The sequence below is a fragment of the Mus caroli genome, chromosome 2, assembly GCF_900094665.2.
Source record: "Mus caroli chromosome 2, CAROLI_EIJ_v1.1, whole genome shotgun sequence".
NCBI lineage: Eukaryota > Metazoa > Chordata > Mammalia > Rodentia > Muridae > Mus > Mus caroli.
This window is the reverse complement of record NC_034571.1, coordinates 36635749-36661647: the sequence shown is the minus strand read 5'-3', so window position 1 is coordinate 36661647 and position 25899 is coordinate 36635749. Positions and strand designations below refer to the sequence as shown.

Below are 25899 nucleotides of genomic sequence, written 5' to 3'. Positions count from 1 at the left end.
TGCCCCAATATAGGGGAATGCCAGGGCCAAAAGAATGGGAATGGGTGGGTAGGGAAGTGGGGGGCGCTATGGGGGACTTTTGGGATAATATTGGAAATGTAATTGAGGAAAATATGTAATAAAAATATAAAAAAAAATAAACATGTACAACAAGACCCCAAAAAAAAAAGAGTAATTAAAAAAAAAAAGATATTTATACTGATGAAAAAGGCCCCAAGTACATAATATAATATTGTCCAATACTGTTCTACGCTTCTTTTTAAAAAATAACTTCTCAGTAAAACTCTGTGATGATCAGTGGTAAGTCTATTTGGTATGGGCTGTGTATACTGCAACATGAATTGAACTTGCATAGCAATGGTTTTATTTGTGACATCTTTTACTACTCAACAATAACTTTATTAGTATTAAATACAAAATAGTTTAGTTTAAAAAATATAACATAATGCAGCCAATACCTGTCAATATATACATCTGAAGAATCAAGCAAACATTAATAGAATCCTAAAAGAAAGGAGAGACAGGGTTAAATATGTTTCCTTGGTAGCAACATAATGAGGGTAGTGAATGATATAATTAATATTCAACCTTTAGAGTGAAGGTCTAACTTAAATAATGATCCCTTCCAGGTACAGATAATTTCTAAGGTAATGACAGTGTAATGAAAAAAAAAGTGATCAATTGAACAAACCAGGAATTATGGATGATGTGGTACTGGTGTAGGTTAACTCTTCCTTGGGGAGAGTTCGGGGACTGAAGCAGAATTGATTTATGTAATAGGAAGTACTTGAATATAGATATAAGTAGTAAAAAATAAATGTGCTTGTGACAGCAAGGATAATTGGTCACTTTTGGAGTCTTTGTATCTGTAGTAAAATAATTTCCTAATGGACTCAAAGAGAAACTTAAGGACAATTTTATTAGTTTAAAAGAACGTTTGTCAGTGCAGAGAGCTGCCTATAGTAGAAGAACAAAGGAGAAAAGAGGAAAAAGAATACCAAAATATTTAAATGGGCACAGAGATCAAACACCTGACTGAAAAGCATCCATAGAATGGAAAACAAGCTTTAGAGAAAAAGGAAGGAAGGCCAAAGTATCAACAAAAACAACTTAGGTTCAGGCCAGTACCCAAGAGAAAATGATGGAAAAAGGGCAAAATTATTTCCTAAGGAAGATTGTCTTCTGCTGTAAGCATTCTTTAGTTGCCTACAGTTCTTTGTCCAGGGCAGAGACTCTATGAGATTTCACCCTTCCAGATGGAGGTCTTGTTAAGGCAGTCACATTCCTAATAGATGTAATCTCACAGCAAACTTTCTAATCTACAATTCTTACAACCTTCCTTCCCTGTCTTTTGCTTTGATACATACCAGTAACATTATATAGACTGAGTAGGCTTTATTAGGAACACACACACACACACACACACACACACACATACACAGAGAGAGAGAGAGAGAGAGAGAGAGAGAGAGAGACTCAACAACTAAAGAAATAGAAACCATGAGTTTGAGGGAGAGAACAAGAAGTAGTACATGGAAAGGGTTATATGGAAGAAATGGGAGAAGAATGATCAAGTTGTATTTTAATTTACAAAAATAAAAGGAGATATTAAATCTATATGACTCAGGTGACAAGGAGTTGGATATATCCAGCCCAGTAGAAATTCATGGTGACTTGTAAGGTTAAGGCAAAAAGTGTGGAAAGGAAAAGTACATTATCTCTTTAGCATGGCTAAAGGTGAGCCCAGCTTCCTAGGGCTCTCCTTTGTCCTTTGTCTGATTGACACAACTCAAACAGAACATTAGGTCTCTAACCAGAATAAAGTTTCTATTCTTTTGACTAGACCAAGTTTTCTCTTAAAAGGTCTTACTGTGCATATCAATAAACTTCCAGAATTAGAGAGTTAGCTCTCTTTAATCTGTTGATGGGACAGTTACATTTTGTGAATCTATATGCATTGAAACCTCCTCTACTGGAAATAAGCATAACTTCTTTTGAATGATAATTTTAGTCTGACTTGTACTACAAGCAGTTGTATCACCTGCAGTTGCTATCTATCTATCTATCTATCTATCTATCTATCTATCTATCTATCTATCTATCTATCTATAGTGGTTTTCTAAAGAAAACAATAGAGAAATGATTGGAGGTTAATCCCTATAGTACAAGAGTTAGTCATTGTACAAATATATTATCTGGGTCTAGTGTTACAAACATTCAAATGACCATTAACAAAGGCCTATTTATGTAAAGTCTCAGATGATCATGTAGTACAGGTTTTCTCTTGGAACATTTTTAGGAGTGTGGAAACTCATTGGACATTTACAGTCCTATGTATTGAGAACAGAGTCTCCAGTGCAGGAGATCAGCGTACTAAACTCAACATTGTTCACTCTCAGGGTGGTTTACTAATGTCTCCTCCTGTTTCGCGGAATGTGCTCCTTGACCCTTTTAACTTTGTTCCTGAGTGAGAACCTCATGTTTTTCCATTCTTGAAATTACCACAGAATATTGAAGTCAATAAATATTAAAACATCTGAAACTAATATAAATAGTTTAAACACTTATAAGGTTTGACTCATAACTTTATGACATGATTGGCATAAATACACTTAAACCAGTCAAAAATATAAATCGATATACAATATATTCTATTCTCTCTCTATATATAATATATCGTATGCATCCTTTTTTTCCCTGTATGGACTGTGCATGGCTGAAAAATGAAGAAGGTAAAAGAAGGAACTGCTTCTGCCTCTAAAGAATTCAGATTCATTTAGTTTGAACAATTAAGTTATTTGATCAAAAATTTTGTTACTTTAAAATTTGCTCATCATTTCTACTTCTACACAAAGATACTTCATGGAATATGTTTCTGTAGTACAAGATATTTTTCAATTCCCTACAAGATCAGTAATCTTTTTTGTTAATGAAAACACCCCTAGAATCACAAGTAAAACGTTTCCAATGACAACTAGGGATAAAGTAAAATGTTGAAGAATAAATGAAATGGTAGGATAATAATTTACTGAAAGTATTTATAATTTTTAATTTTTTAAGATCTACAATAGCAGACTGCTGCCCTCTAAAGTTTTATGGATATTGAATGTTTTTTCTTTACTGAATATATGTCTAATATCCTTACCTGAGATAGATTCATTGACAAATATCGTATATTTAATGACTTTTCCCTCCATTCTACAAGGATTGGCATTAACATCTGGCTTTTATTTAGTGGCCATTTGGTTACTCAAATTCAGTTAAAGAGAGAACAGTTCATTATCCTACATGACTAAATGGCAGAAGTTCATAAATGCCTGGAATGAAAAATGTGCGATTTATGCATGTGTTAATTCATGACATGACCTTGAAAATTTTTAATTGCTGATTTTTTTTTGATTAACTTTCTGGTAACTAACAAATTATACGCTTTAATTGTTCAAATTTACTGTCTAATATAAATTCATGTAGCAAACATAATGCCTGAGTAGTTCAGGATAAAGGTATGTATCACTTTCCCTCATACTTTTTGCTCAGTATTCATCAGTATGTTCTTGTTACTCAGTTATGCTTTGTATTTTTTATAGCTTTCATGTCATGATGCAAAGAATGCATGGAAGGATCAAGATAGAGTGGCTAGCACATGGAGATAGTTAAATAAGGTGAAGGAACTTTACACTTTGAAGATACACAGAGTGCCTCTAAATGTTTTTCTTTAAAATGGAATTTATTAAATAGCTTAAATGCATGGAAATGAAGAAATAATGGCTTGTAGTGGTGTCAAATTAAAGCAGAGAATAAAAGCATTTTATGGAATCGTTAAATGTTATATTTTAAAATATTTAATTAAATCAATTACAGAAAAGTAGGTGCAAAGTGTCAGGGTTTGAAATGTACATAAATGCATATTAACATGTAGACAAATAAAGCATTGAATTTTAAATTAACTACAAAATAGAAATCATTTTTCCCCACATTTTTCTTTTTCTATTATAAATGAACTCATTCATAGGCCACAAGAAACATTCATTGTAAAGCTATTTAAAATATAAGGCTTAATTAATTATTTTGTCTCTAATCTGTTCTTAGGCAAAACATTTCTGGGTATGAGAATTCCATCACCCAACAGCTCCTAGATTGAAATGACTGCTTGAAAAATCACAGGAGTGGAATGTAGTGGTGTGGGTAATTATTTCAGTAACAAAAGCTGCAGATCCAGAGGGTCTTATGAATACCACACCAGTCTGGATATAGTTGATGTTGTACTTTGAGATTTCTTCTGTTGCCTTGTTCTCAGTAACAATAACTTTTCTTCCACGTACTGACCATCACGTTGAAGCTAGTGAACCAAAAACTGTTAGTGGGATTTGGCTCTAGTTTGCCTTCAAATCACTGGGTTTTATGATCTCTAGAAAGAATTCAGATGATACACAGAGATCATAATAGAAAATAGTAGAAAATAGTTTATGTAGAGTTGAGGGAAGAACACTCATGGGTGAGAAAGACAGAGATACATATGTCTGACTATCCGTAAGAAGCTTAAAGTCCCCAAAGAGTCAAAATTACCTTTCTTGTCTTACTTCTCAAATGATTGGCAGGCTCATTTTGATTAACTTTTGGCGAGGGTTATTTATTTATTACCTCATATGTGATATTTGGTAAAGAATTCGAAAATATTTAGGAGTCTTTTACCCATCTTCATATAAACTTGTTTTCTTTACTTCTATAAAACCCAATACATTTCTTTCATAAATAATTTTAACCTAATTCTACCAAATTCATACATGAATAAATAAAATATCATTCAATTTTGCCTCTTTGTTAATTTTATTCAAATAAAAGGGGAATAATAGGTCATTGAAGGAATGGTAATAAGCCCAGCTCTGTAGTATTAGTTTTGGTTTTAGAAGGTACTAGTTATCAGAGAGGGCCCTTTCTCAATGCCCTTCAATCCTCTAATAGGACTAGCTACCTAACAAATCTACACAAAACATTAGTCCAATCATTTATCTTTAGCTATTTAAGGAAATCTAACCAAAAATAATTTCAATTTCACCAATTTTGATTTCTTTCTTTTTTTAGTTAGAATCCCATTTTAATATCAGACATATTCATATCTCAATTTGTTCCAACTTATTATTAACTATAACTTTGTGCAAATTATTTCAACATTCTGAACCTAGGTTCTTCATAGCATTGACTAAAATATTAAAAGCATAAAATGAGATTTATTTTTAATAATAAGTTAATTTTGTAAGTGAATTGATCTTCATGTGTAAGCTTCTAATCTCCCCATAGCAGAAGGTACTGAAGCACATTCAATTTGGTTTGTTTGTTTATTTACTTATTTATTTATTTATATTTACTTTGCATCGTGATCGCAGCCTTCCCTTTCTTTCTTGCCAGTCCTATCCTCATATACCCCTTCTCCCACTACCTTCTCTGAGGGGAAGGCAAAACCCCCCACGGGTACCAAATGGCCTTAGCAAATTTAGGTGGACCATGGCTAAGCACGTCCTCACGCACAGAGGCCAGACAAGGCACCCCAGCTAGAGCAAAGGGATCCAAAGTCAGGAAACAGCGTTAGAGAAGGCTTCTGCTCCAGTCTTTAGGGGACCCACACAAAGACCACCCTGCACATCTACTACAAATGGGTAGGTGGGACCTAGCTCTAGCCATGAATGCACTTTGGGTGGTAGTTTAGTCTCTGTGAGCCCCCATGCCTGGGCCCAGGTTAGGTCTTCCTGTGGTATCCTTGATCCTCCTGCTCCTTCAGTCCTTCTTCCTACTCTTCCATAAGCTTCCTAGAATTTCACCTAATGTTTGGCTGTGGGTTTCTGCATGATTCCTGGATGAAACCTCTCAAAGGAAAGTTAGATGATTACGCTAGGCTCCTGTCTGCAAATATAGCAGAGTGGTGGCTTTACTTTCTCCCATGGGGATGGGTCTCAAGTTGGACCAGTCATTTGGCTGGTCATTCCCTCAATCTCTGCTCCATTTTTATCCCTGCACATTTTGTACTCAGGACAAATTGTGGGTCAAAGGTTTTGTGGATATGTTGGTGCACCCCCTACATATATACACAGACACACACACAGACAGACACACACACACACAGAGACACACACACACACACAGAGACAGACACACAGACACAGACACACATAAGCAGACACACACACAGACAAACATACTTAGGCAGACACACACACTAACAGACAGACACACTTAGGCACACACACACACACACCCACACACACACACTAACAGACAGACACACTTAGGCACACACACACACACACACACACACACACACACACTATAATGGAAGTCCTTCCTGGCATCAGGAGATGCCCACTTCAGTCTCTATATCTTCAATGCTAGGAGTCTCAGCTAATGTCACTCATATAGACCTCTGGGGCCTTTCTGGTTCCAGATCTCCAACTACTCTAAGAGATGCCTCCTCCCCTGCCCCACTTATCTCCATTCACTTTCCCAGTGGTCTCACAACACCTCCCACATCAGATACCCACCCAAGTTCCCCTAACTACCCCTGGTCTTACCCAGTTCCCTCCTTCCATCCACCTCTATACCTATTTTATATCCCCTCCTGAGTGAGATTCAAGCATCCTCCTTCGAGCATCCCTATTACAATTAGCTTGTTTTGGGTCTGTAGAGTGTAGCATGGTTATCCTGTACTTTATGGCTAATTTCATACACGCCATCCATGTCTTTCTGGGCCTGAGTGATGTCACTTAGGATATTATTTTCAAGTTGATTATTTCATTATTATTATTATTATTATTATTTTAAAATGGATTTGAAGTCTTACTCCTTTTGATTTAGAAACAAGACTTGGGAGAGGATGGGAGTCCTCTGGAGCTGTGAACATTTTCTCACATACAGACTTCCAGAGTTTAAGAGGTGAAGTGCCACACAAAGCAATCGCCACCATAGACATCTCAAGCCAATAACATACACTTCCTATGTCTTTTCTAAATGTGAAAAAATAAAATCTATAGGCAGTGAGATGAGGTTAGAGAGGAGTTTTATCTTGTGATTATAAGGGGGCACTTGAGAAAAAGAGAGCGAGCTCTTTAAAAGGAGAACTGGTCCCTGAGAGCCTGCTACCATGGAGCTGCTTGTCTATGGTTTTGAAAACGATTTATGGCAGAAACTGAGGCAAGGTGAGGTTTAGGTAGATAAGCTGGTTGGCCTCAGGCACTTCCTCCTCACATAAAGCTTCTAGAATGTTGGGCTCCTGGGACACGTTTGGCCTACATAAAGAGAAGAAGGAAGATAAATCAGAACAACAGCCAAGAGCCCTGAGGGTATTTGGGTCTGGGTCATGACAAACCAAAGATTTTGGTTTTGAAAAAGAGTCATGATTTCTGTCCCTGAACTGCCTGCCTGACCACTTATTATCTTCTTTTCTCAATATGAAAATTCCTCATTAGCCTCTGGTCTAATAATTAGCCTTGCAGGATGAATACATTCTAAATATATATATGCTCTTTTTAAATATCAAATCCTTGGTACGATGGTTGCCAAAACTTGGAAATTCTCCAGAAATCTTGATCTGGAAAAAGGGTTTTCTTGGAACTTGTTGTCAGCCAGAGATAGGACCATGTCTCTAGGATATATGTTGATAATTTGTCAGATAGCATTTGCTCTAAATAGTCAACTTGGCCCAGGCTAGAGTCACCTGAAGGGGTGACAGTCCTTACTTGGTTGGTTGTAAGCATGTATGAAGAATTGTCCTGCTTGTTGTTTGTGGGTAACAGGATATCCTATGAAGGACATCCTATGCTGTATAAAGAAACAAACTAAGCAAGAAGCTATGAAGTAAGCAGCATTCCTCCATGTTTTCTTCCTTTGAGTTTCTGTCTGAGTTCTTGCCCTGCCTTCTCTCAGTGATGGACTGTGGCATGGAATTGTAAGCCATATAAATCCTTTCCCAAATAAGTTCTTGTTGTTTTGTTTTTAATATAGTATTTGTCACAGTAGCAGAATGAAACTAAAAAGAAAAATTAAAGAAAAGACTAAAGCCTAGATGATGATCATGGATGAAACCACACCCTAGGATTGAGTAACTGTCTATTCCCCTTCCTTCTATTTAGTCCTATAAACATGTTATAATCCTCATAAGGAACTTTGGCGTAACAAGATCTCTTCTTGGTGTGGCACATTGGATTTCTGGGGTATTTTTTTTTTAGTATTAATTATTCTATTTTCTTGTTAAAACCTGAAAAATTGGCTTTTTGAAGTTGTTAGAGTTCAGGCTCTGGTCACAATAACTTCATTAAAAGTCATAATCCTGATAAATACTTCTTTCTTAAAAATATTAAAATCTATCACTTGTGTAGTTTACTATTTCCCTAGTTACTAGTTTTTCAAATCATGTACAATTACATATGGGAATATATTTACTTTTTAAATACATATACTGTGTGCCATGTACCATAATTAAAACATAAACACAGCAAAAATTTCACATTAGCAAAACATATGCTAAAATGGCATTTTTCTCATTTATTTAAAATTATGGATATCAGAGACATACATTCCCTAAATGTAATAAAATTTTGACTACCTTAGTAAGAAAATAAGAAAAAGAATCTTAAATCTTCATTTTTAAGTGTCTTTGCATAACCAAATGTATTTTGTGTACTAAAAAGAGCAGGGGACATTGGGGTTGCATGTGTGACAAACTCATTTTGGAGGATTCTTCATCCAGTTATGATCAGGCACTCTGTATGCAGTTTTCCAGTACTTAATTGCTAGCCTGTAAATGAGTGTGGTCTTTCTTGATTGGTTAGTTTTCAGTCCTGAGTGGTTAAGATGAGCCAATAAGCAAGTCATTTCCTGCCTTGTAAATGAGGCAGCATGTTACATCAGGATGGCACTGATTTTGATTGATTCTTCCATATCCTGTTCTGTTATTCTGCCATGCTATACTCTGTTTAGTGGAATGCCTTCTATGCTAGGGAAAATTGAGCGTCCATTTCTCTTCCTGATCTCTTAATAATGGCCTGTTCTCCACATAGCTCTGTAAACAAAGTAAAGTTAGAAAGATTACATGACCCAATACAGGGGAATGCCAGGGCCAGGAATTGGGAGTGGGTAGGTTGGGGAGCAGGGCAGGGGGAGGGTATAGGGGACTTTTGGTATAGCATTTGAAATGTAAATGAAGAAAATATCTAAAAAAAAAAACAAAAACAAAACAAAAACTAATAGTTCCCAACAAAGCAGATTTGGCTGCTGAGCTTCAGTAAGCAACTTATATGTAATAATTGCTCAAACTAGCAGAAAAAAGACACTTAGAAGAAACTAGAATACCTGTGACCTAAGGTTTAATGAATATAACTAAGTAGCTATGCCAAGAGATGTACTGTCTTACCTCTAATCTCGCTTCTCTTTGGAATTTTTTTTCTGGTTACTTTTTATCCAATCTAGAATCTGAGGTTAAAATACAAATGAAAACCAACTGTTTTTCTGTTCAACTTTTTCTCTGAAAATGAAGCACCCTAGAATAATGTCAATTTCATATATTTTAGATAAACTAAGTTAGTGATACTTTTAAGGATACAATTTCAAAAACTTTGAAATAACCAATACTTATAGGATATATATATATATATATATATATATATATATATATGAAATATTTGCTTTAATTGCATCTAGGTTCAGCAGAATTTTCAGCTTCAATTACACACAAGCCTTTGAAGATCCTGCTTCTATCTGCAGTATTACAAACCAAAGTATTTCTCTATTTGCAAATTTGATTTTAAAGATAATGAAACTATGTATTTCAAAAGTAAAAGTTGTTGTTATATAAATTGGGAAATGAAAATCAAGAGTTATTCCAGAAAGAAAATCATGGAAATAAAATTACTGTCAGGGTGAGAGACATATTAAGGATGAGTTAATACCTTCCATGGTTCTGAAGTATGTCCATGTGATATCAGAAATATAAATAAACCTATGATGTCCTTTACAACATCAGAATTTACAGATTAACAAATTCAGTAAGAACTTTATAGAATACAAACTCAAATGTCTATAAATTCATCCCCATTTCAAAATCACTTTTACTCAAACTTTTCCAATACTGTGGAATGATTAATTCTGCATTACTGAACATCAAGCAAGTTGTTAAAGTGTTTTCTAGACAGTAGTTATTCCTGCTCATTTCTTTCTCTCACTAGGTCTTAGAATTGTATTATTAAGGAACCCTCATAATTATTCCTGCATTGAAGAAAATAAAACCAAGAAAAATGATGACAAAACCAGATTCTAGTTTTCCAATCCAAGGAATATACTACTCTCATTCCAAAGATGTTTAATAAAAAATGGATCATGCATCTATTCTATTATTTAAAATTCATTTGCCCTGGATGCATATGCAGATGGTCAGAACAATTTCAGTCCTCATTTAAATGCTTTGTTTTGAATAATTCCAGTATACTGAACAAGGAACGCACTCCCTTTAATCTTAAACACAATGAAATATCTTTTAAAATATTGGAATGATGAAATAAATGTCTCATAAAATCTCTTTGGCAAAAGCATTCCTGGGGCTGGAGAGGTGCCTCAGTAATTGAGCGTACTTGCTGCTCTTACAGAGAGCCTGGATTTGATTCTCAGCATGGTTGCTTACCACTGATATAATCTCCAACTCCAGTTTAAAAGATGTTCTCTTCTGACCTTCATGCTAAAGCACACACATGTTTCACATAATATGCATGCAGGAAAACAGTCTTACACACAAAATTATTTTGAAAAATAAAAGAAAATTGTCAAAACAAATTATACCTTTCCATTTTCATGTTACTATCCAGGCAAGGCAATCAGGGGTTTTTCCCATCCTCCATCAGCAAAGCTTCTTTTGTAGTAAATAATAGAGAATACAGAGATGCAGAGCAAATGAAGGTGTTGGCAACTAGTGCTTAGCCCTGAATAAAAAACATTTAAGTCATTTCTGCTAAGACTCAGGCTTCATCACAGAAGAGAAGGGAGAAATAAAAGTGAGAGAAGATGAAGAAGATGGAGCCATGCCACAACCATTGCTAACATGGTTTGACAACAGCTGAAATTGCTTTAACTGAGCCTGCAGGTTCAATAGTCAATCATAGACTTGTAAGATGCTAATGGAGCCTCACCACTCTCTGACATGTTCTGACTTGTACTGTCAGATATGTCTGTTATGTTCTGGAGAAAGGGCATTATCTTCAGTTGTGTATGCAATGATAAGCCTTCCAGGCTCCAATGGACAGTTCTTTGGGCACACAAATGGACTTGGCTGAAATAAGTAGATCATGAAACTAGAGAAACCATCAATGTGGAATGGAAACTTATAGGAAAAGAGAGGAGGAAACAGGGGCACAATAGTTGATAAATATATGTGTGAATTGTGAATAAACATTGTATACACGAATGAACTGAAAAGGAATACACGTTATTGATACAAACTAAATAAATGTTAACAATTCAAAAACCTATTTTACATTCCAAGTAATACCTTGCTCTGTAGATTTAAGTCAATAATATGGAACTAGTTAACAAGGAAGTAGCTGTAACATTTGAAGACAGTAACTCACTTCTCTGGTCTTACTCTATAATTGTAAACTGTCAGTTTTGTCCTTAGATTAGTTTTGTCTTCTCTAAATTCTGAAAATGGTTGAATGAAAGATCTCAAGTTTAACTTCAATTCTTTAAGAAATGGCTGAATAAAAATAGAAAATATCAAGTATTTGTTTCTTGGAAACTTTGACTATTAAATATATCTAAGTTCACTCCATTTATCTCTTGATAAGATCTCTGAGAAATTGATTATATCTATCTTTCTGTTCCCAATTTGAAGGAAGGAAATGGAGTCAGAGATAGAAAGAAACATTAATGCTTAGATAAGGGAACAGTGCAGAATTGCTATTTTAATAAATCTCGTGTGTAGCTGCCTGAATGGTTTATGTTCCTGAATGAAAAGACACACACATACCCATTATATTTTTATATGCTTTAAGCAGCACAATAGCTGGGTGACTGCCTAGTCTCCATATTTCTACAATCTACCTCCCTCCGATAACTCTGATTTTCTACTTCCTAATTTCTATGTTCCATTTTGGCTGCTCTAGACCCAGTCTTCTTGGCTCCCTTCCATGGAGGGTTTGCTCTGCTTTCCTGTCCACACCTCAGGCAAATACCTTTAATGTAAGTTTTCTGTGATATGGGAGTCTCTGAAAACAAGAAGGCAAGTTAAGTGCTGAATTTAAAGAAATGGATCAATGTTGAGATGTAGGTTCTAACATTATGGGCAATTGTTCTTCAGGCAAGTCTGTTTAACGTTGGCTGTGTCCTTGTGTGACATCACTTTCCTTTGAGTAGAGATTACAGGAGTGACACTGACTTCCAACTGAGGTAGGCCAGGAAATTTCTCTTGCCTTATTATATAATGGATTCTGGTGCCAGTCTATGGGAATGAGATCATTCTCTGAGCTGAACAGAGTATTTTATTGATTGCCAATGGATGTTGGAGGCCCAGCAAACTATCAGTGGTGTTACCCCTTGACAGATGGTACTTACTGGTACAAGAAAGAAAGCTATGGATATTAAGCCATTAAGCAGTGTTCCTCTCTGGTCTGTTCTTCAATTCTCACCTCTGGATTATTAACTCCATTTTCTAAAATTTCACAATAAATTTTATTTCTGTTATTTTAAAGATGAAGAGATTAGAACAAGGAGCAGTGGAAGTCCAGGTCCTAGACATGTTAAATGTTCTTCTATATATGAAGCCAACTTCCTGACTCCAGAGGTTGTGTACTGCGGTAGAGAAAGTGTGAGTGCCCTCACTCCCTATTGAAATCTGGGTCCTCAGAGTGTTTCTGACTATGTAGCACCTTCACAAGTTTGGCCCTTGGGGAAATCAGAGGGCTCCTAAATTCAAATGGGGAATCATGAACTCCCAGTCTTTCAACTTACGGACATATACTTCTATTTCTTCTGTTAATTGTGATGTTATCTGTCATTATTTTGAGATCATCACTTGAATCTAAACAACACTTATGCCTATTCTCCAGTTTACAAAACCATAAGATAAATGCACTTCTTTATGAAGTTTTTCTACTTGGGTATTTTATTATGGTAACAAGATAAAAAAAGCTACACTTTGCAAGTAATCCTAAAGTATTCTTTCTCCTTGAGACACTACAAGCTCATTTTTATGAATCTTAATGTATTTTAACCACACCTACTGTATAAGAATATATATTATACAATTATAATTATATGTATATATGTATTTATATATATTTTTCAACACAGTTTTAACATCTTGCAATACAGTATCTAATATAATACTGGAGTTTTGTTTAAAAGTCTGTGGACCTCTCTTGTAATATTAAGATTGACATTCCATTATGGCATGGACATAAGAGAATTTGATTTAATATCCTCCTTTGACAAACTCTTCACTCTTCTTTTAAAATATTAAAAAGACAGGAGAGTTGTATTTAGGCAATGGCCTAGGGAGTAACATTCTTGAAATATTCATCAAAGGTGTATGAGATCGAGAGGGTGATGCCTATAGTTCTTCAGAAACCCACTCATCTTGCTGACATAAATTTTAAAAGAAAAATCTTTTGTTTCTGTGCACACAGACTTTTCAGATTCAATTAGATATATATGTTATAAACAATAACTAAATCTACGCTGCAGGGGACACAGTCTTAATGACTCATTTATGCACAAATCTATAGCAATAAGTATTGAATACTTAATATATTCTAGGAGTATAGGTTCTGGAAAAGATAAACATCTAGGTTCCAAGGCTTTCAATAATGGATTGAGAAGAGGATAGTAAGAGCTCGATCTGTGTTCTCTTGACTGTTCTCATGACTATGGGAACCCTCTCTGGGCAAACAGAAGATGATTGAGGTAAAAAGAGGATTGGTTCTTGGTCATAAATAGTAGCCAGGCAGTGATTCATAAGAAAAGATTCATAAAACCTTGCTTTGAATCCATAGGTGAGGTTTGTGGAATTAATTCCAAACCCACTAAACTCATACAAAAGGTATACTTTCTTTTAAATTTACTATTTACATATGTTAAAAGAAAACACACCTCTTGCATGAAAGGAGGGAAGAAGTTTTCAGTCAAATATGAATAATATTGGACTTGACACAGAGATTCTTGTGAGTCTGATTCTTATTGTTCTGTCTGAATGACATGTTCTACCATGAAAGTGGCTATGTAAGATTTTATTAGTTATAAGTCAATATACTTACAAAGTATAGTCAGCATGTATTTAGATAACACAAATGAGGAATTTCTTCTTTAGGTTGCAAATGCTATGTGAAAACACTCATATGTTTTGAGTTAGAGGAAACTAGTGATCTATAGATCTATAGTGAATATGTTCCAACTGTTTTAGCTGATTTTTAACGGGGCATAAAAGAAGTTGCAGATATGTTTGGTGAATGGCTGTTGAGCAGTGAAAGAAACCCCAAGATATTGATGGTTCTGGTTTTGACCTTGCAGCCCCCTCAGAATAATGAATTTGTAATTAGTCTGCAGAACCATAAGTATGTTGTGTTCCAGGGAGCATCATTCATAGTACAAACCCATGCATAATCTCAAACTGTGTAAATGTATGTCACGTGAAGTACTGATTACTTTAGTAGTTAAAATCACGAGTTAGGATAAGAAAACTAACATAAAAATCTTGCCCAGTTGCCATTAAAAATGTTTACCACACGAGTATGAGATTTTCTTCTACTTAGACCATTGTGTAATCCAAGGAATAGTTCACTGTCTTCTCTTTCCTTGGGAAAGGAGCAATGTTTGCTGTCTCTCAGCTGTCTCATTTTAAATATCAGAAGGACCAAAAGGAGCAAAAATGATTATTCAAAGACATGACATCTGACTTCTTTGCCCTCTTGTTTTAACTTGTGTTTAATCAACAGAGAAACTAGAATATATGAATATATTTTCCCCAAATATATGATAAAATACTCTGACAGAAGCAACATAAGAGAGAAGTCTGTTTTGGCTCACAGTTTGAGAATACAGTTCTTTATGATGGCAAAATCGTAACAACAGGATCCTGAGGTCATACTACGTCCATGTTCAAGAAGTCAAGAACTATTATTTCTCATGCTCAATCTTTCTCCTGTTTAAGCACTCGGGAACTCAAGCTTAGGGACTACTGCCTACAAATCTAGTGGTGATTCCCTACAGGTACAGACAAAACTCCCCTGATCTAAATAATCTCCCACATGTATGCCCAGAGGATTTTCTCCCAGACAATTCAGATCTCACCACGCTGACAGTTTACAATAACCAATATAACTTCAGCTATCTTAGTTAGAGCATACTATGTATTTCATCCTTCAAGGTTAACTGAAACAATTCCCATAAAAGCTTGAAATGTACTGAGGAACTCTGAGAGGTAAAAAATGGCATTTTTACTTTCTGTTTGAAGGCAAATCACCTGGAATATTGAACTGACTGTTGGAAGAATTTCTAATGAGACAAATGGAAGAGAGAGTATTAAAGTGACTGTGGTGTGCTGATGTCTAGGTGTCTTCCTGGGTTAAGAACACAAAAAGGACAATAGGGAAGGTTTTAGATTGATTTGAATTTTATTGTTTTCAAGTATAGTTAATAACATTTAGCTTACAAAAGCAAATATTATTAAATAATACAACTCTTCCTAAAAAGTAATCTGTTAATTATATTAAATACTTTTAAGTTTTAAGTTTCTGACTTACCACTCCACTGCTCATTTCAAGGCTAAACCAGCTGCAGCTATTTCTCTGAAATGCATAACATTCTTTGGTGCACAGCCATGTTTCTGGCCAACCTGTCATTTTGCTTAACGATCATTTATGAGCTTGTCAGAGAGGAAATCACTGGAGCATTTAGATACCTCCCATATGACTGCTTTTATACTGTTTAACACACAATATCTGAGTGTTACAAACTATGTTGTCTGCCTTGTAAACCTGAATTTTCTTTCTTCATTGATTGATTGGATTGGGTGCTTCAACCAAAAAAGATGTAAATGCCATGAGGCAAATGACATATGGCTAGACATGTGAATTTCTGACATATAAATTTCAGGTTTATGTTTCATACTCTCAAAATTAATTTTATTATTTATCTGGGAGTACATATGTGGAATTTAAATATCTGTTCAGAAACAAATTTTCTGAAAAACATGACTTATTTTTTAAAAAATGGACCTATTTATGGATTCAAAAATAAAAGTGCATACAAACTAAACTATAAGTTAGATACTGCACACTATAGACATTCAAGATAACAAAGCATGTACATTGTCCTTGCAGATGCTGAGTAGGCTTGCAAGATACAGAGATAGAGTTGTTTTGGTAAACACATTTAATCTGGAGAGAGTAATGCATGATTGAGCTTTAATCAGAAATGAGATGGCAGGAGTGTGGTTCATTATTTGTGGAATCTATTGTACACTGCATGTGTAATTATAGTTTATGTTATATTACTTTTCTCCTTTAATGTGTCAGAAAACATTGAAAAGTAAACAGCAAACTAAATCAGTGTTAAAACTAATAAGAGATGTTATCTTGGCCATGGATATTTTGTGACAGCTCCTACCCATGAAAATAAGTTTTGATTTGCATCTCACTGAAATTTTTCATTATTATTCATCTAACAATCTTTATTGAATATTTATATTGTTTATGTAAAATATGATACTGTTGAAATTATTACTTTAGATTATTACCTTCAGTAATAGTTAGATGAAATTATTACTTTAGATTTCAACTAACTGAATAGTTAGTTGAAATTATTACTTTAGATTATTACCTTCAGTAATAATCTAAAGTGAGTTTTTGTAGTCCCTATTATTAAGACAAAATATCTAAATAATTAACATAGATCTGGGGCATATTGAGTCTTAAGCAATTATTGGTCACCTTGAGTAATTATTTAACCTTGTCAAGAATTAAACCATACCACTAATAAAATGATCCAAGTAACATTCATCACTAGCGTTATTATAAATGCTAAACTAAGTACTATGCATCTGGGATAGGTAACATTGGTTGTCAATGCAGTAGATCACTTCAAGCCTCTAGTGCATCTGTCCGGGTACTTCCAGGAAGGTTTAACTGTTTGTGAGTCAACATATTGTAGGCAGAGGTTCTATACTGAATCAAAAGGAGAAAGCCAGTGGAACACAAGTCTCTACTTCTTCAGTAGGTATACGATGTGGCCATCAGCTTCATTATCCTGCAACCAACCCTTCTTAAGGAAAATTAACCCTTCTCATATGACACTACTTTGAGGATGGTATTCTGTCTCAGAAGCCAGAATAGCAGCTAATGCAATGTTATATACCTCACACACATTATGAAATGATAACTCCTTATTGATAATTGTGAATACTTAAAAGATGAATATATGAATAATCATAACTTTGGATTACAGAGTTAAGAAGTCCTTTGTTTATAGATTTACCTTTCTCTCCTACAAAGTAGTACTATCTTTGGTTTGGATGAAATCTTAATGGTCTTGAGCACTCTTTGCGCAACTCCTTTTATTATTACCTAATTTGGTTTTTCATTTAAAATTGTTTTTATTTAAAACTATAAACCAATTGTGACATTAGTCTACTTAACACTGGGAATATCAGGCACTTATTTTTCAGGGCAGAACTAAAATGCACAATGGAAAGGTGAGCCTACATGCCAGACCCTCTTAATGTCCTCCCCAGGCTCATCTTGGGATGTTTTCCTTTGAAGTCTAAGTTTGTGTCACTCAACTTTTGTTTAGACTGCCATTGTTCATGATGTTTGCAACACTTATTGCTCAAATTCCTTCCCTCTTTCACCTCTACCTACTAATCTCCTCTCCCTTGACTCTGTGTGGCACTACAGAACTTCCTCTTGCCATTTATCTCTATTTATTACTGTAGTATAATAAGAAAGCTGTCAACAGTGGGTCAGGCAGGGTCTATTAAACATCCCTCATTAACTTATGTTTGTTGGGAGAAAAAGCTGAGTGCTACCTATTTGTAAAGAAGAAAAAAAGGGATGCATGTTTCCCTTTCCTTTACTTTTTTTTCATAATTTATATTTTGATCATATTTTTTCTGCTATTCCAGTTCCTTCAATATATTCCACACCCTTTTACAATCCAACTTCACATTCGTCTCTCACTGTTTCTTTCAAAAACAAAACTAAACTAAATCCAATTCACAATAAAAGATACAAACTAAAAAGCCAAAACACAAAAACAAAACAAAAAGCACACAAAAACCTACAGTCTTTTGGGTCTATAGACTTCCTGGGCATAGGGCCTGCCCTTAAGTACAGTTAATATACCCAGTGATACGCCATTGAATAAAACTGATTCTTCCTTTCCCAGTGGATATCACTTGCAATAGCTTCTTGGTTAGGTGTGCGAGTTCAGAGTGTTCAGTTGTAAATGGGATTTCTTTATCAAACCACTCCAGCCTAGGCTCTAAGATCAGTGCAGAGAGGAAGACTATAATAAATGGAGCTCTTACTGAGGCACAGCAGTAATGACACAAATATGAACTCACAGAGTCTATGGTAGCACACACGAGGCCAGACAAACTCAACCAGACAAATTCCCAGCACAGAGAACAGAAAGTGGTTCCAAGGAAATTTAAATGGGGAATAACATTATCTGTGTGGAAGAATTGGTTTTTTTTTATTTTTACATTATTCTCTTTTATAATTATTTTTTGTCAAATGTATTAATCAAGCATTAGCACCATGTTGAAAATGCAAATATCACTTTGTGTGATGTACACACCTGAATACGAGTACTTTATAAGCTGAGGCAGGAGAATCATGCATTTAAAGGCAGCTGGCAACATTATAAGAAAAATAACACAAAATAGTATCTTCTAAATAAATCAAATGAATCAGAGGATGAAAAATAACCAATAGCAGCTCTGTTCTCCTAGTCCCTTTTCTGGGGCTCTTCCTACTTCCAAATATGCTCATCTCAAAAAGTTTTTATTATTATTTTTTTTTATTTGACTAATGCCAGTAGTTTCAATGAATTATATACTCCTTTCTAAAGATTTAGAACTAGCGAGCTGGAACAGGACCCTTCTGGTCTGCCAACAGCACCCCTGAACCACAGCCCACTGTGCATTGGTCCCACCAGGAGAGACCTGTTCTACCAGGAGTGCTTTCACTCCCGGGTTCTGAGGTGAGATAGCCACTTTCTTTCCAATAACTGTCTGGAGCTGGGAAGCAAGGAGCACACAAGGCACAAGAAAAGTGGAGCAGCTGGGACAGGATCCTTCTAGTTGCCATCTGCACCAAGAGTGTGGCCTATTCCAGAGCCTTTTGTACATAAGTTCCACAAGGAGAGAACTGGTCTACCAGGAGTGCTGATATGGGCTTATAGTCCCACAGGAGGAACCAGCTCCAGCCAGAGGCAGCAAGAACAACTAATACCAGAAATAACCAAATGGAAAAAGGCAAACACAAGAATCTTACTAACAGAAACCAAGACTACTTGGCACCATCAGAATCCAGTTCTCCCCACAGCAAGTCCTGCATAACCCAACACACCGGAAAAGCAAGAGGTAGATTTAAAATCATATCTCATGATGCTGATAGTAGATTTTAAATAGGACATAAATAATTCCCTTAAAGAAATACAGGAGAACACAGGTAAACAGGTAGTCAGAATGGCTAAGATCAGAAATTCAGTTGACAGCAGATGCTGGTGAGGATGTGAACAAAGAGGAGCACTCCTCCATTGCTGGTGAGATTGCAAGCTTGTACAACCACTCTGGAAATCAGTCTGGTGGTTCCTCAGAAAATTGGACATAGTACTACCGGAGGATCCAGCAATACCTCTCCTGGGCATATACCCAGAAGATGTTCCAACTGGTAATAAGGACACATGCTCCACTATGTTCATAGCAGCCTTATTTATAATAGCCAGCAGCTGGAAAGAACCTAGATTTCCCTCAACAGAGGAATGGATACAGAAAATATGGTACATTTACACAATGGAGTACTACTCAGCTATTAAAAACAATGAACTTATGAAATTCTTGGGCAAATGGATGTATCTGGAGGATATCATCCTGAATGAGGTAACCCAATCACAAAAGAACACAAATGGTATAAACTCAATGATAGGTGTTATTAGCTCAGAAGCTCAGAATACCCACGATATAATTCACTGACCACATGAAACTCAAGAAGAAGGAAGACAAAAGTGTGGATACCTCGATCCTTCTTAGAAGTGGGGATAAAAATCTCATGGAAGGAGTTACAAAATGTGGAGCAGAGACTGAAGGAATTACCATCCAGAGACTGCCTCACCTGGGGATCCATCCCATATACAATCATCAAACCCAGACTCTTTTGTGGATACCAACATGTGCTTGCTGACATAAGCCTGTTATAGCTTTCTTCTGAGAGGCTCCACCAGTGCTTGACAAATACAGAGGTGGATGCTCACAGCCTCATTGGACTGAGCACAGGGTTTCCAGTGAAGGAGTTATAGAAAGGACTGGAAGAGCTGAAGGGTTTTGCATCCCCATAGGAGAAACAACAATATGAACTAACCATTTCCTCCAGAGCTAACAGGGACTAAACCACCAACCAAATAGTACACATGATGGGACTCATGGCTTCAGCTGCATATATAGCAGAGGATGACCTAGTTGGTCAACAGTGTGAATAGAGTCCCTGGCTCCTGTGAAGGCTCTATGCCCAAGTGTAGGGGAATTCCAGGCTCAGGAAGCAGGATTGGGTCAGTTGTTAAACAGAGGGATGGGGGAGGATAAGGGGATGGGGATTTTAAGAGGGGAAAACTGGAAAGTGAATAACATTTGAAATGTAAAGAAAATATCTAATAAAAACATCTAAAAAATAGATTTAGAGCTAGTATTCACAAATAGGAGAGAACATTGTTTTATTTGTTTTTTTTTGTTGTTTTGTTTTGGTTTTGTTTGTTTGTTTGTTTGGGAGTATTTCACTGTTTGGGGACTTTGGTATAATAATTTCTAATTTTTTTCCACTTACCTCAAATGTTATTATTTCATTTTTTCTTAAGCCTGAGTAACATTCCATTTTGTGTATGTATCACATTGTCATTATCCATTTGGTATTTGAAGGGCATTCAGGACGTTTTCATTTCCCAACTAATGTGGATAAAGTGGCCGTGAACGTAACTGAGCAAGGATCTGTGGAGGAGAATGTCCAGTATTTTGGACAGATACTGAAGAGAAATATAGCTAAGCAATATGATAGATTTATTTTGGATTTGAGGGAATTCTCCACACTGATTTACGGAGTGTCTGCACTAGTTTGCAATCCCATAAATTATTAATGATGGTTCTCCTTAACCCAAATCTTTAACACACATCATTGTATATTATTGACTTCAAAGACTTGTTTTCATAAACCTTTTGTTGTACTTAGGAAAGAAAACTATTTCCTCCTAATTAAGTTTGATCTTTTCACTATTTTATTAATTTGATTTGGACATTTTAAATTTTATATACATTATGAAAAGTTTAGTGGATTCTACATTTAACTGTTATACTAAAATTACAGCCATTGTGAGATTCAGTGTCAGAAAGAATGTGTTCTGGTTTTTAGTAACAGGATATAATCTTTTTTGAATTCTTATTAAATTCAAGTATTATTTTCAACTTTTATATATACTTTATGTACAAATACAAAGTTTGTCATTTGCAAGTAAATCAACTAATTTTATTTCTTCCAGAAGAAATTCTTCTTTATTCATCTTTTGCTTGTTTATTATAATTTTTGGACTCTAGTTCTGTAGGTGTTAACTTTCTCATTCATCCTTTGCTCCTTTTTTTCTATTCATATTTTGAAGAAAACTTAAATAGGTGAAATAAATTATATAGCATAGTATGATGGGACATTCAATGAAATTATAATGTGATTATCCTTACTGTTAACTAATTTTCATCCCTCACTTTCTGGAGTAAAAAAGCTATCAATGTTTGAATATTTATATGTTGTGTAAACTATAATTTATTTCAGGTGATTGTCAAGTCTGGACCAGGAACTTTTCTTAGTCTGGCAGTTTATGACAATTATATCTTCTGGTCAGATTGGGGACGAAGAGCTATTTTGCGTTCCAACAAGTACACAGGAGGAGAAACCAAAATTCTTCGTTCTGATATTCCACATCAACCAATGGGAATCATAGCTGTTGCTAATGACACCAATAGCTGTAAGTTGTAATAGAAAAATATTTCCTAACTCTACAACCTGTCAATTTTTTTCTCTTTTACTGCATTATACATTTTGTGGTCTTATCACCTGGGAGACAATATTCAGAACTTGACCATTAAAATCCTATCAAAACTGTCTGAAAAGTTTGAATAACTTCTATAGAACTCAGTTGGTCACCATAAGAACAATTTCTGTTTTAATTATTAATAAAATTGTATCCCACTCTTCTTTAGTCCTTATATCTTTGAAAATAAAGACTATAAAGACTAACATTTTTTTGCCAAAATTATTCCCTTGATAGGTTTGCATCTGGTTTTATAAATGCTACAGTGATTATAATACAGAAGTGTTTTAGAAAACCCTTTTATAATGACACAACACTCTCAAAAGTATTGAGTGTCCTCTACATTGAATCAGTTCACCAGCTTACTGGTTACTTATAGTTAATGGGGACTGTATATTCATTACAAAAAGTTACTCATAGGCTCCTTCATTGCAGGCGAACTCTCTCCGTGTGCATTATTAAATGGAGGTTGTCATGACCTCTGCCTTTTAACACCAGATGGAAGAGTGAATTGCTCCTGTAGAGGGGATCGAGTATTGCTAGCTAACAACAGATGTGTGAGTAAGTAAGGAAAAGCTATGGAATTGTTTAAAATATATTGAAAATATAATGTTGTACTGATAAAGTTTTATTATCCTCCAGCAGTGAATTTCAGGTTTTTGTCTGTTTATGAAAGAATCTAGCCCATTGTAATGTTTTCTGACCTTCATGTGACTAGTAACAGTATCTAAGATAATAACTTATAAGTCCCTGTGATTGAGGGCCTGACTGTGTTAGAAACAACTCCAGGAGTTCCTGCATACAAGATCATCTGCCAAATTATAGCTGTGACTCTGAAACTCTGGCAATTATGAAATTAATTACAGCTGAAATAAACTAGAAACCACGCACAAGATCAGCAGCCAGGCAGGAAGCCCCTTCCTAGTCTGTGGTAGGATGTAAATGAGAGAGAATGACTCATACAGCTTATTTGTAATCATTTCCAAACTGTTAATTAAGAATGTAACATTCCAGCCTTGCACAATGTTTATTCCTCCCAAAGGCACTGCAGTCTTTAATTAGTACCATTACAATACACCCTTATTAACAGCAAAATTTCCAAAATAAATAATGGTTCAAGTATTTCAATATTGCCATGAAAAATTAGCAAGCAACATAAAAAAAGGTTAATTTCCCTTTAACACTGAAACTTTGTATGTAAGAAAGGTGGAAAATGAAACATCTTGTTGGAAATTGGTGAACTCATTTTCAGAATGCACTAGTTTTGAAACATTTTTTCCTCATTTGTATTCTTTTCTTTTATCATTCATGTTAGGAAGTTAACAAAAGTAGATATGTTTACATAATTAAAAATAAGTATTTTCATCTTTATCTTCATAATTCTTTGTCCCTTATTTACGAAGAGGACCCTTTCTTATATTTGCTATGTGCCTTTTTGTTTTGTGAACTTGTATTACAAACAAGGGCACATCTTAGTAAAAAATAAAGATTTGGCTTTCTGTAAGACTGTGTCAGAACAAAGAAGAGAATGCTGCTACTATTCAGAGAATTTTGATGCAGATAAACAATTTAAATAGTGTTTGCCTCAAATCCCCAGATCTCTTTGTTGCCAACACTTTTTTGAACAGATCAGGTAGCTACCTGAATTACATTTCAGTTTGCCTTTGTGGGTTGGGTCCTAGATCAGGGCCTGGTGCTGTGTGCACACCTGGAACATCAGTCATACATTTAAGTCATTCATGTTTCTCTCAGGTCACATTGTAGGGCAAGGTTCATGCAGTGACATTGATAAACAGAGCAAGGGTAGTGTACAGTGTGCAGTGTAGCCCTGTTGTAACAACAACAACAACAACAACAAAGGATGCATAACTGCCCCAGAGAAGCTCCCTGCTTCTCTTTGCTGCTGAGAGGTGAGGAGTCAAACAAGAAAAATATTTTAAACGTGCAGAGTTGCAGGGCTATGGAACTGAAGTGTGGCACTGGGCTCCTGAAGCAGGACAAATCGCTGTGCAAGCATTCTCTAACATTCATGTGCTTGTTTTGAAATCCTGCCGTCCATTTGCAAAACCACAAAGTAACTTCTGCTTTCTTGTTGTCAAACCATTGACAAGAACCTAGGACATTTCTGAGACATATCTGCTAACATTGTTCATGAATGTTAGTGGTCTTTTTCATTTACTGACACATGCATGAGGGTAAATGTAGAAAAGAAAAACATTTGTTGTTCTCGTTGGCAAAATATATAAATATCTATATCTCATGCAACATTGTTAATGTTCTGGATTTAGATAACATCAATATCCATCAGAGAACCAGGACAGGCAAGCATGGTTCAATGCAAACCCTCATCATGTAAGACAATGTGAGGAAAGACAAACCTGAAAATAGACAGAAACACAAAGTGTTCAGTGTTGTGTACCAAATGGAAGTGTGAGCAAGAATTCTGTCTGGACAAAAATTATTTTGCATTACACATATATTCTATTTTCATTCTGTTGCTGTAATAAAACACTGACTTAAGATGTCTTTCGGAGAAAAATGTTTTAACTCACAACTTACTGTCTATCACTGAGGAAAGTCAGAGCAGGAACTCAAGCAGGAAACTGAAGCCAAAACAATAGAAGGATGCAGCTTACAGCTTGCTCATTTGTCTTCCTTACACGACCCAGAACCAAGTTCACAGAGTTGACACCATTCGTACTGAGCTGGGCCCTCTTACATCAGTCAAGAAAAATATCTCACAAATAGGCCCATAGGCTACTCTGATCTGTGCAGTTCTTCAGTTGAGGTCCTCTCTTCTGAGGTTCCTCTAAATATATCAAGTTGACAAAAACCTAATGTCACAGAAAACATACACACACACAAAAAAAAATCATACAGACTCAAAAATTGTGCTTCTTTAATATATATTCATACATAAAGATATATTAATTATGATATATATGGATATAAAAATAAAAGAGACCATGAATTTGAAAGATAGCAAGGAGAGGATTGTAGGAGGGTTTGTTGGGAGAAAAGAGGAAGGAAAAAATTATAAATTTTATACAATGTAATATCAAAAATGAAAATAATAAATATACACACACACAGAGACAGGTGTATCTACAACTATCTATTTGCCTTCTTTTTAGATGTTTCTATGTACCTTTATGATAATCTCAAAAGGAAAAATAATATAATCACTAAATACAGATGTTTTCTACCATAGAATTTTTCATTGAAACATTAATATATGAGTTGTACATAAAGCAAATAAAGATAAGTTAGAACTGCCAGTAGACCATTCTAGATTTTGTTCATTCCATAGTCTAAGATAATTTTTCCAAAAGCATTATGAAAACCTTTATATTTTTCTTTTTAAATAGAGGTTTAAGTTCTCTGTCACTTCCTTTGAAATGATATTTGACTTTGGCTAGAAACAGAAGTCCATTCCAAAATGAGGAAAACATTTGGTAAATACTGCATTGAACGAATTTAACTGAATGAATTAAGTTAAAAATTTTAGACACATATATAAGTATTATATATATTAAAATTAAAGAAAAATTAGGAGTAATAGAAATAGTGAATTTCAAG

At 35.1% G+C, this 25899-nt stretch overlaps 1 protein-coding gene across 3 annotated transcripts in view; it reads left to right on the top strand.

Annotated features, from left to right (window-relative positions):
- Lrp1b (LDL receptor related protein 1B) overlaps positions 1-25899 on the top strand; it is a 1970757-nt gene that overhangs the window by 1629733 nt on the left and 315125 nt on the right. For all 3 annotated transcript variants that reach the window (XM_029472167.1, XM_021181392.2, XM_029472172.1), the window contains exons 44-45: positions 22062-22254; positions 22756-22881. In XM_029472167.1, coding sequence (XP_029328027.1) covers positions 22062-22254; positions 22756-22881 — 319 coding nt within the window. The remainder of the gene's footprint in view (positions 1-22061; positions 22255-22755; positions 22882-25899) is intronic.